Source organism: Eulemur rufifrons, chromosome 17 (assembly GCF_041146395.1).
Source record: "Eulemur rufifrons isolate Redbay chromosome 17, OSU_ERuf_1, whole genome shotgun sequence".
In the NCBI taxonomy this organism is placed as follows: Eukaryota; Metazoa; Chordata; class Mammalia; order Primates; family Lemuridae; genus Eulemur; species Eulemur rufifrons.
The window spans coordinates 9,851,672-9,863,678 of record NC_090999.1 but is presented as its reverse complement, the minus strand read 5'-3'; the positions used below and the strand labels follow the sequence as shown (position 1 = coordinate 9,863,678).

The 12,007-nt window shown below is 46.6% G+C and overlaps 1 protein-coding gene across 1 annotated transcript in view; it reads right to left on the bottom strand.

Moving 5' to 3' along the window:
* Positions 1-12,007, bottom strand: part of TRIO (trio Rho guanine nucleotide exchange factor) — a 332,548-nt gene that overhangs the window by 71,583 nt on the left and 248,958 nt on the right. Inside the window, exon 34 of the mRNA XM_069492180.1 lies at positions 8,598-8,841. Within this exon, the coding sequence (XP_069348281.1) occupies positions 8,598-8,841 (244 nt within the window). The remainder of the gene's footprint in view (positions 1-8,597; positions 8,842-12,007) is intronic.

Below are 12,007 nucleotides of genomic sequence, written 5' to 3'. Positions count from 1 at the left end.
ATAGGAGGAAGTCTGTACACAGAGACACACCAGGGGACACACAGAGGGACAGAGGCAGCGGCAGCAAGAGGGTGGCCATCCCAAGCCCAGGACAGAGGCCTCAGGAGAAACCAACGCTGCTGACCCCTTGATCTTAGAATTCTGGCCTCCAGAACTGTGAGAGAATAAATGTCTGCTGTTGAAGCCCCGAGGCTCTGGAATTTTGTTCTGGCAGCGGCGCAGACTAATACCCCTTCCTCCCCCATCTGATGACAATGTGCTCCACCATCCGGGACTGAAATGGTCTATATATTTTTGAGACAGTAGGAAACCAGTCTGTATCTAAGAAAAGAACTTTCACGTCCTTTCCTTCTAGTAAATTCAAAGTTCTACAGACTCAAGACAAGGGGTGGGGGAGAGAAAAGATGCAGCTGAACACGGGGCTACATTTCTTGACGATTAAAAATAATAAAGAATTCCAGAGCTGCCATGCGATGCAGCCACAGCAAACGGCCTGTTCACTGTCCTCCCAAATGTTTGAAAGGGCCCTTCAAATAATAAACACCCTGCGTCTCTCGTCCTATGTTTAGCTAGAAAAGTTTCCGGAAAACGATGATCCCCTGAAGGGTCAGTGATGTGGAATGACCAATCTGCCTGACACCTCCGGCCACAGTAGGTCAGACCACGAGGTAACGGTTCAGACCCTGAAGTATCTCGGAAGACTCCGGGCAGCCCAGCCTGAACCCACACAGAACACCAGAGAGGGGAGCGAGGACCGCCTGGAAGAGCCGGCTGTGGGGGTGAGAGCCAGAGGTCGGCCCTTCTCCTCTACAGCCCTCTCTGTCCCTTCCACACGCCTTCAGTAGTGTCAGCAAAGAAGGAAGGAAGTTAGATTTGGGAAGGCTGTTTAAATTGTATTTTTCAAAATTCATTGTGAATGTTCATGATAAGAAACTGAATCCCTTGGAAAGTATAGAGATTATACAGAGACTTTAAAGCCCATTATAAAAGCCACTGACAGCACTGTAGTGGTCAAGAATAGGGAATTCTATACGCATGGAAGGCATACAGGGACATCACAACAGTGATTTTTATACACAAACTGAGGGAAGAGAAGTTACTTGTTCTTTGGAAACCACTATCATTTATTTTCATGTGGAAAACTCCTAATTTGTACTCTTTGGCTAAATTTAAGATAAAAACACAAAACTTTTGGTGAACTATTATTTATATAAACATTCCACTGCATGTTCCTGTACAAGTTCTGTGGGAAAATGTCCATCAAAATCTCATCTCCTAGATGAGTCACACAGAGACTCATGATTTAATTTATATGAATGATTTTAAAGAGTTACCCATTCAAAGGGGACAAGTTTTTCTAAGTGGATAAAGTAAAATTAGAGAACTCAAGGGGTTCAGTACAGCTCAAATATCATGGCTGGTACAGAAACTTAAAATATGTACATAAAAAAGCACATGTCATTGTATGGCATGTTTTATTGTGATTTTTACTGATGCAGTTAGTTTATGATTCAGGTGAGTCCTCTCTAAAAGCTGGTTTTCCATAAATGCATTTACCCTTTAACCCATCAATTCTGCTTCTAGGATTCCGTATTACAGATACACCCGCTCATGAACCAATGATATACATGCAAAGTTATTCACTGCAGCACTGTTTATAATAATTAGCAGCTTGGAAACAACCCAAGTGTCTCTGTGTAGTGACACTAGCTAATAAACTATGTGACATGCACAAATGAAGTACTAACATCCATTAAAAAGAACAAGGCGGGCCTGTATGTTTTGGTATGGAGTCAGGTGATAAAAGCTAGGGGCAAAATATGCCACCTTTTATGTCGGGAAAAAAGAGGGAGAAATGAATACATATTCATTTGCTTGTATTTCTCTGACAAAACATTGGAAGTATAAGCTAGAAATTAATAAAAAATGGTTATCAAAACATGGCAAACGGGACCATGGGAACAAGACTTCTCAGTTTATACCTCTTCGCATTTTATTTTTGAACCATGTAAAATATCTGAAAATAATTTATAAGTTTTAAAAATGTTTTTTCTTCTCTTACTTAGGAAAAAAGTTCTGAACTTGGGTGGCGTCTCTGAAACTGCATGTAAAATAGACATTTTTCTGGGACTAGGTACCATGGCCTCCATCAGATTTGGTCAAAGACTTTCAAGGCCTGCTGCTTCAGAATTAGCCAGAATCATTTAAGGTATTTTCCTTTCTCCTTGTTTTTCAGCTCAGTTAGGAGGATCTATAGTCCAATCTATCAAAAATTCTGTTTACGGGAAAGCTAGCTCTAGGAACACAACATAACCACAAAATCTCATCTCACACTTCTCTGAAAACAGGAGGGAGCACAAGACGAAAGGCAAACCATACTTCGGTTTGTCTGGTACCCGCTTCTCGACAGGTGCTCGGCTGCTGTTTCCTCAGGTGTCCTCAGGGCCACAGCCAGATAAACACTATCGGGAAACAAGTTCAAACGTATGACACAATTGTTCCCCTCCACCTACAGCATCTGTTCATTCTCAAAACACCTAATGAAAAACAGCACACTGAACTTTTAAGCCATCTCTTACCAAACACATCACCTCTTTAATTTTTCACAGCTTCGGCCAATGCTAATTAGAAGGAGTACACTTAAAAGGGAATACCAGTTTATGTAATAAATAGCAAAGTCTGATATCCACAAAGTGTCAGAAAGGAGGCAGTTAGAAATGTCAGGACTCCCGAGAGTGGGAGGCAGGCATGGGCGCTGCGGTCCCGTTCCTGCAGCCAGCGCTGCCTGGCCCCCGAGTGACCCCAGCAAGTCCCCTCTGCGGTCTCCCTGGTGAGCCCCTCCGCCGATTCTACTGCTTGCCCTTAACACTGTGTCCTGGCCACTTAACGCAGTGTGGGAAGACGGTTTCTTATTCACTGTTTATGACTCTTCCATATATATAATTTTGTGATGATCTAATATGGATAGTGTCAATACCTGCTGATGGTTTCTTCCTGTTTTAATAAACACTTTAATGTAAAGTTGGAACATGAAAATACCTCAAACATGCAGCATTCAACAGAGTAATGGCCCACTTGTGTGGCTCCGTAATTACACACTACATAGAAAACGTTCCTTAATCACAGGTCTTGGATTGATCTTTTAGTCTTGGATACACAGTACTCAGGAGACGGACAATGTCTTTGTTTCTAATTCTTGGTGTAACTCCATGTTCCTCAGCTTTTCTTCCCGCAGGGATCTGCATTAGCAGCTGTTCAAACAGAATAAAACTGCTCTTTTCTAAGCTAATTAAAAGAACTGTATATAGATCTTCCAGCATATATATTTTTAAGACTGTGTGGGCAGATATGGGTTCGAAATGTCTATGCATTAGTGTGCCTGGGGTGTGTTTTCTGATAACAGTGGCAATTTGGTATGAAGCAAATGTCTAAATATACCAGAATCACAATATATTCAACTAAACTTTTTAATGTTGCTAAAGTCTTTTTAGTACCGTACATTTTTTGAAAATTTATTAGGCCATTTAGAAGCCGTAAGCAGTTTCAGTCTCACATGAAGCTAAGGAGACTTAGATTCACCTTTGGGCAGTTCATTTCGTGATCTGGGAAAGACCACACATGGGACGAACACATTTAAACTAAGTCCTCCGATATACACCTGGGGAAATGCCAGAGGCCTCGGAGCACATAGCTCTGTGTCTGGTCACAGAGACTTCTAGAAGGTCTTGGTTACTGCAAGCTGGTGCTTTCTGGGTGGTGGTGGGGACGGGCAATTTCTTTGCTTAGTATAGGGCTGTACTTGTGTTGGTGGCCATGTGTGCGTCCTTGTTAGAGTGGCTGCTCCTGGGACCTGGAAGCTTAATAAGGTGGGTCGGCAGCATGAACTCGGCTCATGTCAGAGCAGGCACCAGAAAGGGACCGGGGCCTGGCTTCTGGGGCTCAGCCTGGACCACTTATGTGTCATTTCAGACTGCAAAACCCTGGTCTCAGAACTGACCCATCCTGGACACCTCCATCCTGGTGTGACTGCCCAGGTAGGAGCAGAGGATGAGGCTACAGCCCTGAGAGTAGAGGTGAGCTCCTCCTCTGAGGACAGGACGTCCCTTTGTCAACTGTCCTGGGCTGATGAAGGGCTGATGCTGTCCTGAGAACTGGGAAAGTGGCTTGGATGGTGGTGAGGTCGTCTTTGGTAACTGCTTGTATTCTGAGTAGCCTTGGCCTGGCCTCCATGCTGGGGGCTGGCTGGGAGTGCAGGCAGTTGGGCCTGGGCTTGGGTGCCTGACGGGGTACATAGCTGGTAGCCTCCAGAGTCTTCCCTTCCATCATCTGCAAACCTCTGGCAAAGTCCTGTCACCTGGTCTCATCTGTACAAGGGGGGATATGAAAGGGACAAGGGAGCTACCGGGAGAGACCTGGCCGCCTCCCAAATCTGGGGATGGGGAAGGGATGGAGAGATGAGGGTACCAGCAAATAGGCAGAGCCTCCCAGAGCCTGGGGTAGGGTAAGGAAATAGCCTGAGGGAGGACAACAGGCACACAAACACACTGCAATTTGGGTCTTAATGGACACACGCCCTGATTTTATATTCACACAGCGGTTATACCCGTGGTCACCCACTTGGAGCTCATAACCTCCAGGCACAGGGCCTGGGCTCACTCATTCATACATTTTAAGAAATGACAAGTGATTCTGAGGAGTAACCCCCGGTATAAATAGTGAGTCCATTTCTAGGAATGTTGAATAATAGCCCTAGCGAATAAATCTATATAAAATCTGTAACTTTAAAGTTAAAAACCAACCAACCCACCCCACCCCACCCCCAGAACTTGACAAGCAGGATTACAGACTAACGGCACCTATCGCTCCACGGACACCTGCGGACACAGAATTCCAGCTAGGGAATCCCCAGCGCACAGGCCTCTGTCTAACTCCCCCGCTGTGACCCACTGTCAAGGGCCCACTGCCTCAGGTCACTTGGAGTTACCAAGAGACTAAAGTGATGACGTGACATCTATTTCAACAGTGAGTCAATGCCTCCTACGCCCCCGGGAGCGTAAGGGAGACCCGTGGTCCTCGGCATGGCCTGCACCGGAGACTCGTGGGGGCACAGATGCAGTCTCCATGCTTGGGCCCCAGCGCCAGCGATCCCGGGGTAATGGTGGACGGCACCAACCAAACACAAGGAAGGCGAGCAGAGCACCACGGCTTGCTGAATCCTTATCCTATCTCAACACACCTGGTGTCTGTCTAGTTTGTGACTACGGTGCTGTGAAGGAGGAAGAACATCCCCAGAGCCAGCCCAGAAGAAGCCGTCAAACACCAAGGCTGTCTCTCTGCAAAAATGCGTCAACAGAAACATTCAAAAACAAGCTTTTCCCACAAATCAGAAGCACTTTTCAATGGAATAATGCTCACAGGGAAGTCTAGTTTCAGACACAAAATTATTTTCTCGAAAACAAATTGTGTAATTAAACTTCTTGTTCATTTTAAATAAGTTACATTTTTATCCTCTCCCCAAATCACCTTAAGAATACATAGCCAGATGAAAGAAACCTGGTCCTCATGAATTCCAAGTTTTCTCTTTGTTCAGACCTCCAAGTCTAGCCAAGCCTCAAAACCACCAAGTGAACCCGAGCACCACTCACAGCGAGCATCAGGCCCTTCTTGGCTGATCTAAGTACTTATACTCACTGCAATCATTAAAATAGCTCATCGTCCACAAGCAAACAGACTTTGACCTCAACAGGTGAGTTTTTCCTATTTGAAATTTATGGAAATTTAAGTTGTTAGACTAGAGAATTATGGAAAAATTACTGAGGTATTAAGGCTGAGAAAATTTTGGAATTAGAGATTAGGGAGTGTGCTCCTTCCTCCTGTCTGGACGGCCAGAGCAGTATGAATCAGAGACACTTAAGATGAACAAGTGAGGAGAGACAAACATGTGAGGACAGCTCCACGATGTCCCTGGGTTTGGAAGCGTGGGAGAGGCAGACCACTTGCTCACCTGATATTGCCAGAGGGTGTGACCCAGCGTGAAGGATGACACATGCCAAGGTTGGAGAGAGAAGGGGCCACATTTAACCCAGTCACTGTTGTGTCCTTCAAGCCCAGAAGGAGTCTTACAATGAACAGGGGCTCAAAATGCGATGCTAGACAGGCAGATGCTCGCAGACAGCAGGCTCCGACAGCCCAGCACACACGGATCTATTTTGGCTGCAAAGGCAGACCCCTTCCACACGCAGGGCAGGAGGGGGCGGGAGCAGGTGGGGCTGAGCAGAAGCAAATCAAGGCCTCCTGCTTCCTCAGGCAGCTGAGGCCTCTGGCCCCCGAGTCTGAGCGTCTATCTTTGGACTCCACACCTAAATCCTCCTCCCTCGTTGCCCCAACGTGTAGATGAAAGCCTTGGGTCTCCTAGACAGACGCTCTGGCCAAGACACCTGATTTCCTGAACTTGGACAGGACTCTGTCAGAGGCTTGTCCAAAGCCCACAGGTGCATCTCCCCTTCCCTGATCTACACTTGTCGCTGACCTGGCTCTGATGCGGTAAGGGAACAGATCATCTTAAGAGTTTCCTTGCATTACGGGGGCGGGGGTGGGGGGGAAGGAGAAGAAAGAGACAAACGGTTCTGAAAATCCAACCTCCACCAGAAGTTTTCAGGAGAAAGTCAAGTGTGATGAATACCTAGTTCTTTCCCTTTGGCTAGCCTGCAATTGGGAACGCCAGGAAGCAAGGAACACACCACGGGACAGGCTCGCCCACAAAGAAATTTTTCAGAACAACCGCTATTTTTCAGCATGCTTAAGTTTACCAGGGCTCCTCTGGAGAACAGATTAACTTGAAAAAAAGCTGTATTTTATTTTCCATTCAAACTCAAGGACTAAAATACATGATGCAACTTTAGAAACACGCTGGCAATGGGCTAAAGGACAGCAGAGCCCAGATCTCTATCTGAACTCAGTGCCACCCCAGGGGAGCCCACGGCTGCTCCAAACACTCAGGCAGCCTCGCCAGAAATAAAAGAGGGCACCTCGGCTTTTGGCCAAAATCTGAAAATTCTCTGCTTTTCTCTTTGGATTTCTGCAGAAATAATAGCCTAATTCTTCTTGTTTCTTACAGAGGTAACAATAAGTTCATGTCTAGGCCCCGAGGGAGCTGGAACACGGTTGGGCCTGTAATCAATGAGAAGAGCTAATCAGTAGCTGTATCCTGTGCTGCCTCTTTTAGCCCAACGGCATGACGAACCCTCAGCAGCCAGGGGACGGCCTCCGGGAGGCGTCGTGATCAACGTAAAGAGGGCGCAGATGATAAACGAAGGAAGCAACTGGAATGTTCCAAAATTAAAAGAAACAGAATATGGCCGAGTACAGTGATGTTCTCTCTGGAAGGAAAAACAAACTGCATACTCCTAAATCTGAAAGAATTGGCTATTTGCCAGTATTGTAGAAAAATGAAGAATGTGACACAGTGTGCTTCAAAGCCCATAAACTCTACCCATTCTGTGCTTTTCTAGAAGCTATAGACTCATGTTTCTTAAATGGACCTAAAGTCTCAAATTAGCTTTTCACTAAGATGAAAGACTATACCAGCACTGTAGTCATACTTTAAAAAGTACAAATAGGTAAAATAATACATTTACTTAACCCCTCTATGAAATATATTATCTTTTCAACAGGTAATAACAATAAAATAAGTACACATTCTTTTTTCACACTAAAGATATAGTGTGTACTTTATACCTGGAGAACATCTCAACCCAGACTAGCCATGTTTCCAGGGCTCAGCAGCCAGGTCTGTGCAGCGGCTGCAAGTGGACATTCAGGATAAAGACTCATCTCTCCACAGGAGCCGTTACTGATCCATCCAGATACACGCACCACGGCAGTCCTGCTCCAGGTACCCTTAGCTAAAGGAGTGGCCTAAGAAGGCCTAATGCTGTTCTGCTCAAGTGCCCTGCTATTTATTTCCATGTCAAAGCAATTCTTTCAAGAGGCCACAGTTGCAGAACCCCAGCACTGAGCCCTGCCCCACTCAGCACCAACCTCTCTCGGGCCTGGCGCAATTCCCTCTCCGTGTTGGCAGCTCGTGGAATTTGGGATGTCCTTAGACACTTTTGTTTCCATAGCTAGAAAAATGGGGTGGTTTAACTCTCGGGGTCTGCATGTTTGATTTTCTAGAATTTATCACTAACAAAAGAAAGACTGAACAAGAGAAAACCTGACCGAGGAGATGCTGAATATGGTCTGACCTCCCATCCCCATTTCCAGCATCACCTGGAGGAGAGCAGGACCCTCTCTTCCTTCTCCATTTATGAATGACATCGGCCCCAAAAGTGCACCCCCCTTCCTCTTCTCTAAACTGATATCATTTCTTACTACATCACCCTTGGAAGTGACGAAATCTTTTCTTATTTCTGACTAACAGGTGACATCCTCACTTCCACTGCAGCTGCTGATGGACTAGAATATGCCCCGAGAGACAGTGACAATGCGTATGGTTCACAAGGAGGATCATGTTAAAAGGCAGCAGAGCCGTGGAGACAAAGGCTCCAGTGCCACTTCCAGCAGGCCCTTGTCGCCTATGCTCTGTGGATCCCTACCTTTGTGGTTGAAGATGCCCTCCATTTCCATGCTGCTCCTGGAGTGGGCGATGCACAGAGAGCCGCAGGGGACCAGGCCTTCCGCCGCGGGGGAGCGGTCAGTGGTTCGCACCAGACACCAGTCAGGCTTGTCGTGCGGCCGCTCCAACACCTCCACGGTCTGGCCGCGGCGGATGGTCAGCTCGTTGCTGTTGCAGGCCGTGAAGTCGTGGATCACCACCGTCAGCTCACAGCCACCGGACAGCTGGGAGGGACAGAGGGAGAGCAGACCGGTCAGCAAGGGTGAGCCACGGGGCCTTCACGGTGGAGCTGTGACCCCAGCCAGGAATGCCACCTTCCATCACACAGGTGGGTCGAAAGCCTCACCTGCCACCCAAGTGAGAGCTCCGAGGCTGTGCACCCTTCACTTCCCTTTGGAATCACACAACTGTGTACTTTTTCATATGTGAATATATAATTACGATTTTCTAAGGTTTCACCATCAGAATTGGATATGATTTTTCAAATTTTTACACCTGAGACATTCTATCTCCCTCTTCACAAAGTGCTATATACTCATTTTTTAACTTATAGCAAACTAATAAAAACTCTGCTTGAAGGCTATTTGGGGAATTACTGTGAAATATGGTGATAAAATGAGATGTAGTTCTGTTCCAGATTTCCGTTCCGACTTGGTGTTTGAGTGCACCCTGATTGGCAGCATGTGGTCTCTTTAAGTGTCGCTTGGATCAGGAAAGCAGCAGCCACAAGAGTGGGGAAGGGAAAGGCAAAGGGCTCGTGTCCCTGAAACACGGAGCCACGATCACCCACCTCCCCTCGGAATCCTTCAGGAGTCTCCTGGCGTGCCACCCCCGCCTCTGCCCTCAGACTCCACTCCACACTCAGTACGCCCGGACACAGGCTCACTTCCCATGTGCCATGTGTTTTCTGGCCTTTCCACGTTTGCGTGTGCTGTTCCTTCAGCCTAAAATCCCTTTCCCTTCTCTTCTCTCACTATGCTCACTCCCATTTCTGCCTATTGAAACTCTACTAATTCCTAGGCCCTTAGAAGCCCATCCACGAACTCCATATGACACATACTCCATGATCTCTGCCTGTAAGACAGGCACGTGGCCCTCTCGTTATCTGTTTGGTATATATGGCCTGAGTCCTGAGTGTCCTCCCTCAGCCTGTGAGCTCCTCGGGGACAGGGCTCACAGGCTCATTCACGTCTTTCCTACATAAGTATCTTATGACAAGCTCCCTGTCTCTCCTCTGTCCCCTGCATGAGCTCTTCAACCACACCCTCATATGGATGACTGCCAGGTGTATGCCCCACCGGCAGGCCCATCCATGCTGGGCAGCTGGGCAGCTGGGCAGCTGGGCCTATTTCCCTGTCCCTCCATGCAGTGAGTTAGGGCATGACTCATGGTGCCCCCAGCCCCCATCTGTGTCTCTTCCAGTGCTGCCTTTGGGTGACGGTGTTGCCACCTGAGCTAAAACAATCCCACTCTTTCCCTTCCAAATGCTGCCAAGCTGCTGTCAGGGTGGCTTGCTGACCCCTCCCTTCTGCTGCACCCCCACGCCAATCACTCCACTGGGGCTCTCCTTCCAAGCCACCTAAACCCTGCTGCCAGGTAACCATTTAAAAACATGGATCCTTCTATTCAAACATGTCATCCTCCTATTCGAAAGCCTTACACGCAAATTGCTTAGCACAGGACTCAGGGTTCCCACAACCGGGTCCCCACCCCCTTCCCAGGCTCACAAGCTTTACGGCCAGATGTGCCTCTGTCTCGCTCTGTGCTGCTGACTACCCTCCTGTTCCGAGAACCCATCTTTTAAGAGAAAGTTAGATATTTAAAATAAGAAACACATGTCCACTAGGCAAACACAAAGAGCAAAACAAGACAAAGCGAATCATCTTTGCCAGGCCACAAAGAAAATTTTCATTAATGTTTAATCCCCTCCTAAATTTTACAAACTTCTCTGCAGAAAAACCATGCTAAGTTTTACACAGGTCTCTGGGAACAATCAAAGATGCTAACATTAAAAGGTCGAAGGTAGAGGCCTGAACTGGAAAAGAGCTTTCCTCCTGGAACATTCGTGGAAGGGGTTAATCCCCCTAACAAAGAAGAGGATGATTCCTGTTCCAGGGAGGACAGGACCAGTCTACAAGCCCGACAGAGTCCAGCTTGCCTCGGCCCCCCGGGGCCTGCCCTGCCCGTCCTCTGTGGCTCTGCTGGAGCTTTCCCAGGTGCCGGCTGCCTGCTCCTTCACCGAGCTCCTGCACTCTGAGAACCCCCCACCGGGAACCCCCTGGGTCTCCCTGACACTCCTCCAGCAGCCCCCACTCCTGGACCCTGGGAAGCACACCATGTCCCCCCCTCCCCCCCCCCCCCCCCCCCGCCCTTGCTCGGCAGAGTCTTAGTAGTTTTCCAGAATGCTCGAAGCCATAGCTGCGTTCTGCAGGTGGGGGAAGGGTGGGAAGGGGAGAGAGGGGCTGTCCAGGAAGAAGTAAGCTGGACTCTATTTCTGGCACTGATTTCTTTAGCCCCTTATAGAGTAATCAAAACTATTAGAAACATCTGTGTACTTGACCGAGCATAAGAAATAAAAATCAAGCTTGTTCTGCCAAAGACTCATATACAAAGTTAAAATTCTTTTTTAAAGGCTTTTGAGAACTTGTTAAGAAAATTCAGTACCAGAGTAATATTTCAAACAGTGTTAAAATTATCATTAAAAAAAAAAAAAACAACTCCAGATCTCCCAATGAATCCACTGGCTTTGCCCATGAGAACAGACAGGAACCAAACCACTAAGAGAATGGCTGTTTTCTAGCCTAGAGAAAAGCTGCCCCATGGATTTCTGTCTCAATGTTCACATTTGAATATGTTAAACCTCTTGCTACAAAAAAAATCTTTAAAATCAGGCTTGCTAATTAAAAATTTTTCTATGTGTGTATAAAGCACTTGTAATAACTATTTTGAGGGAGCAATGAAAATCACTACTGCCTTTTAAGAAGAACTGAACTCCTAACTAGCAAAGTTCAGATACTACATCATATACTATTAAGTATGATGGATGTCTTGCTTCCAGGGACATTTCCACCCCCAGAGACCCAATGCCATTACTATGCTGAAAGAGTTACCATTTCATTTATCTAGTAAAAAAATTCACTTTTCTGTTCCAACCGCCATATTTTGTGAAAGTTTTCACAGTATTTTTTTCACTTTTGTATATTTTATGGACTTCTATTATATGTGCTTCCTACCACATTCATTTTAGTTTAGGATTGCAATTTATGAAAATCTCAATTTCTATCTTGTCAAATGGATATCAGAAGACATATTTTCACCTTTAAAAAACTAAATTGGTGACTAATAAGCATGACAATAAAATGGCCATAACTGGACCACAGGCCACGGAGG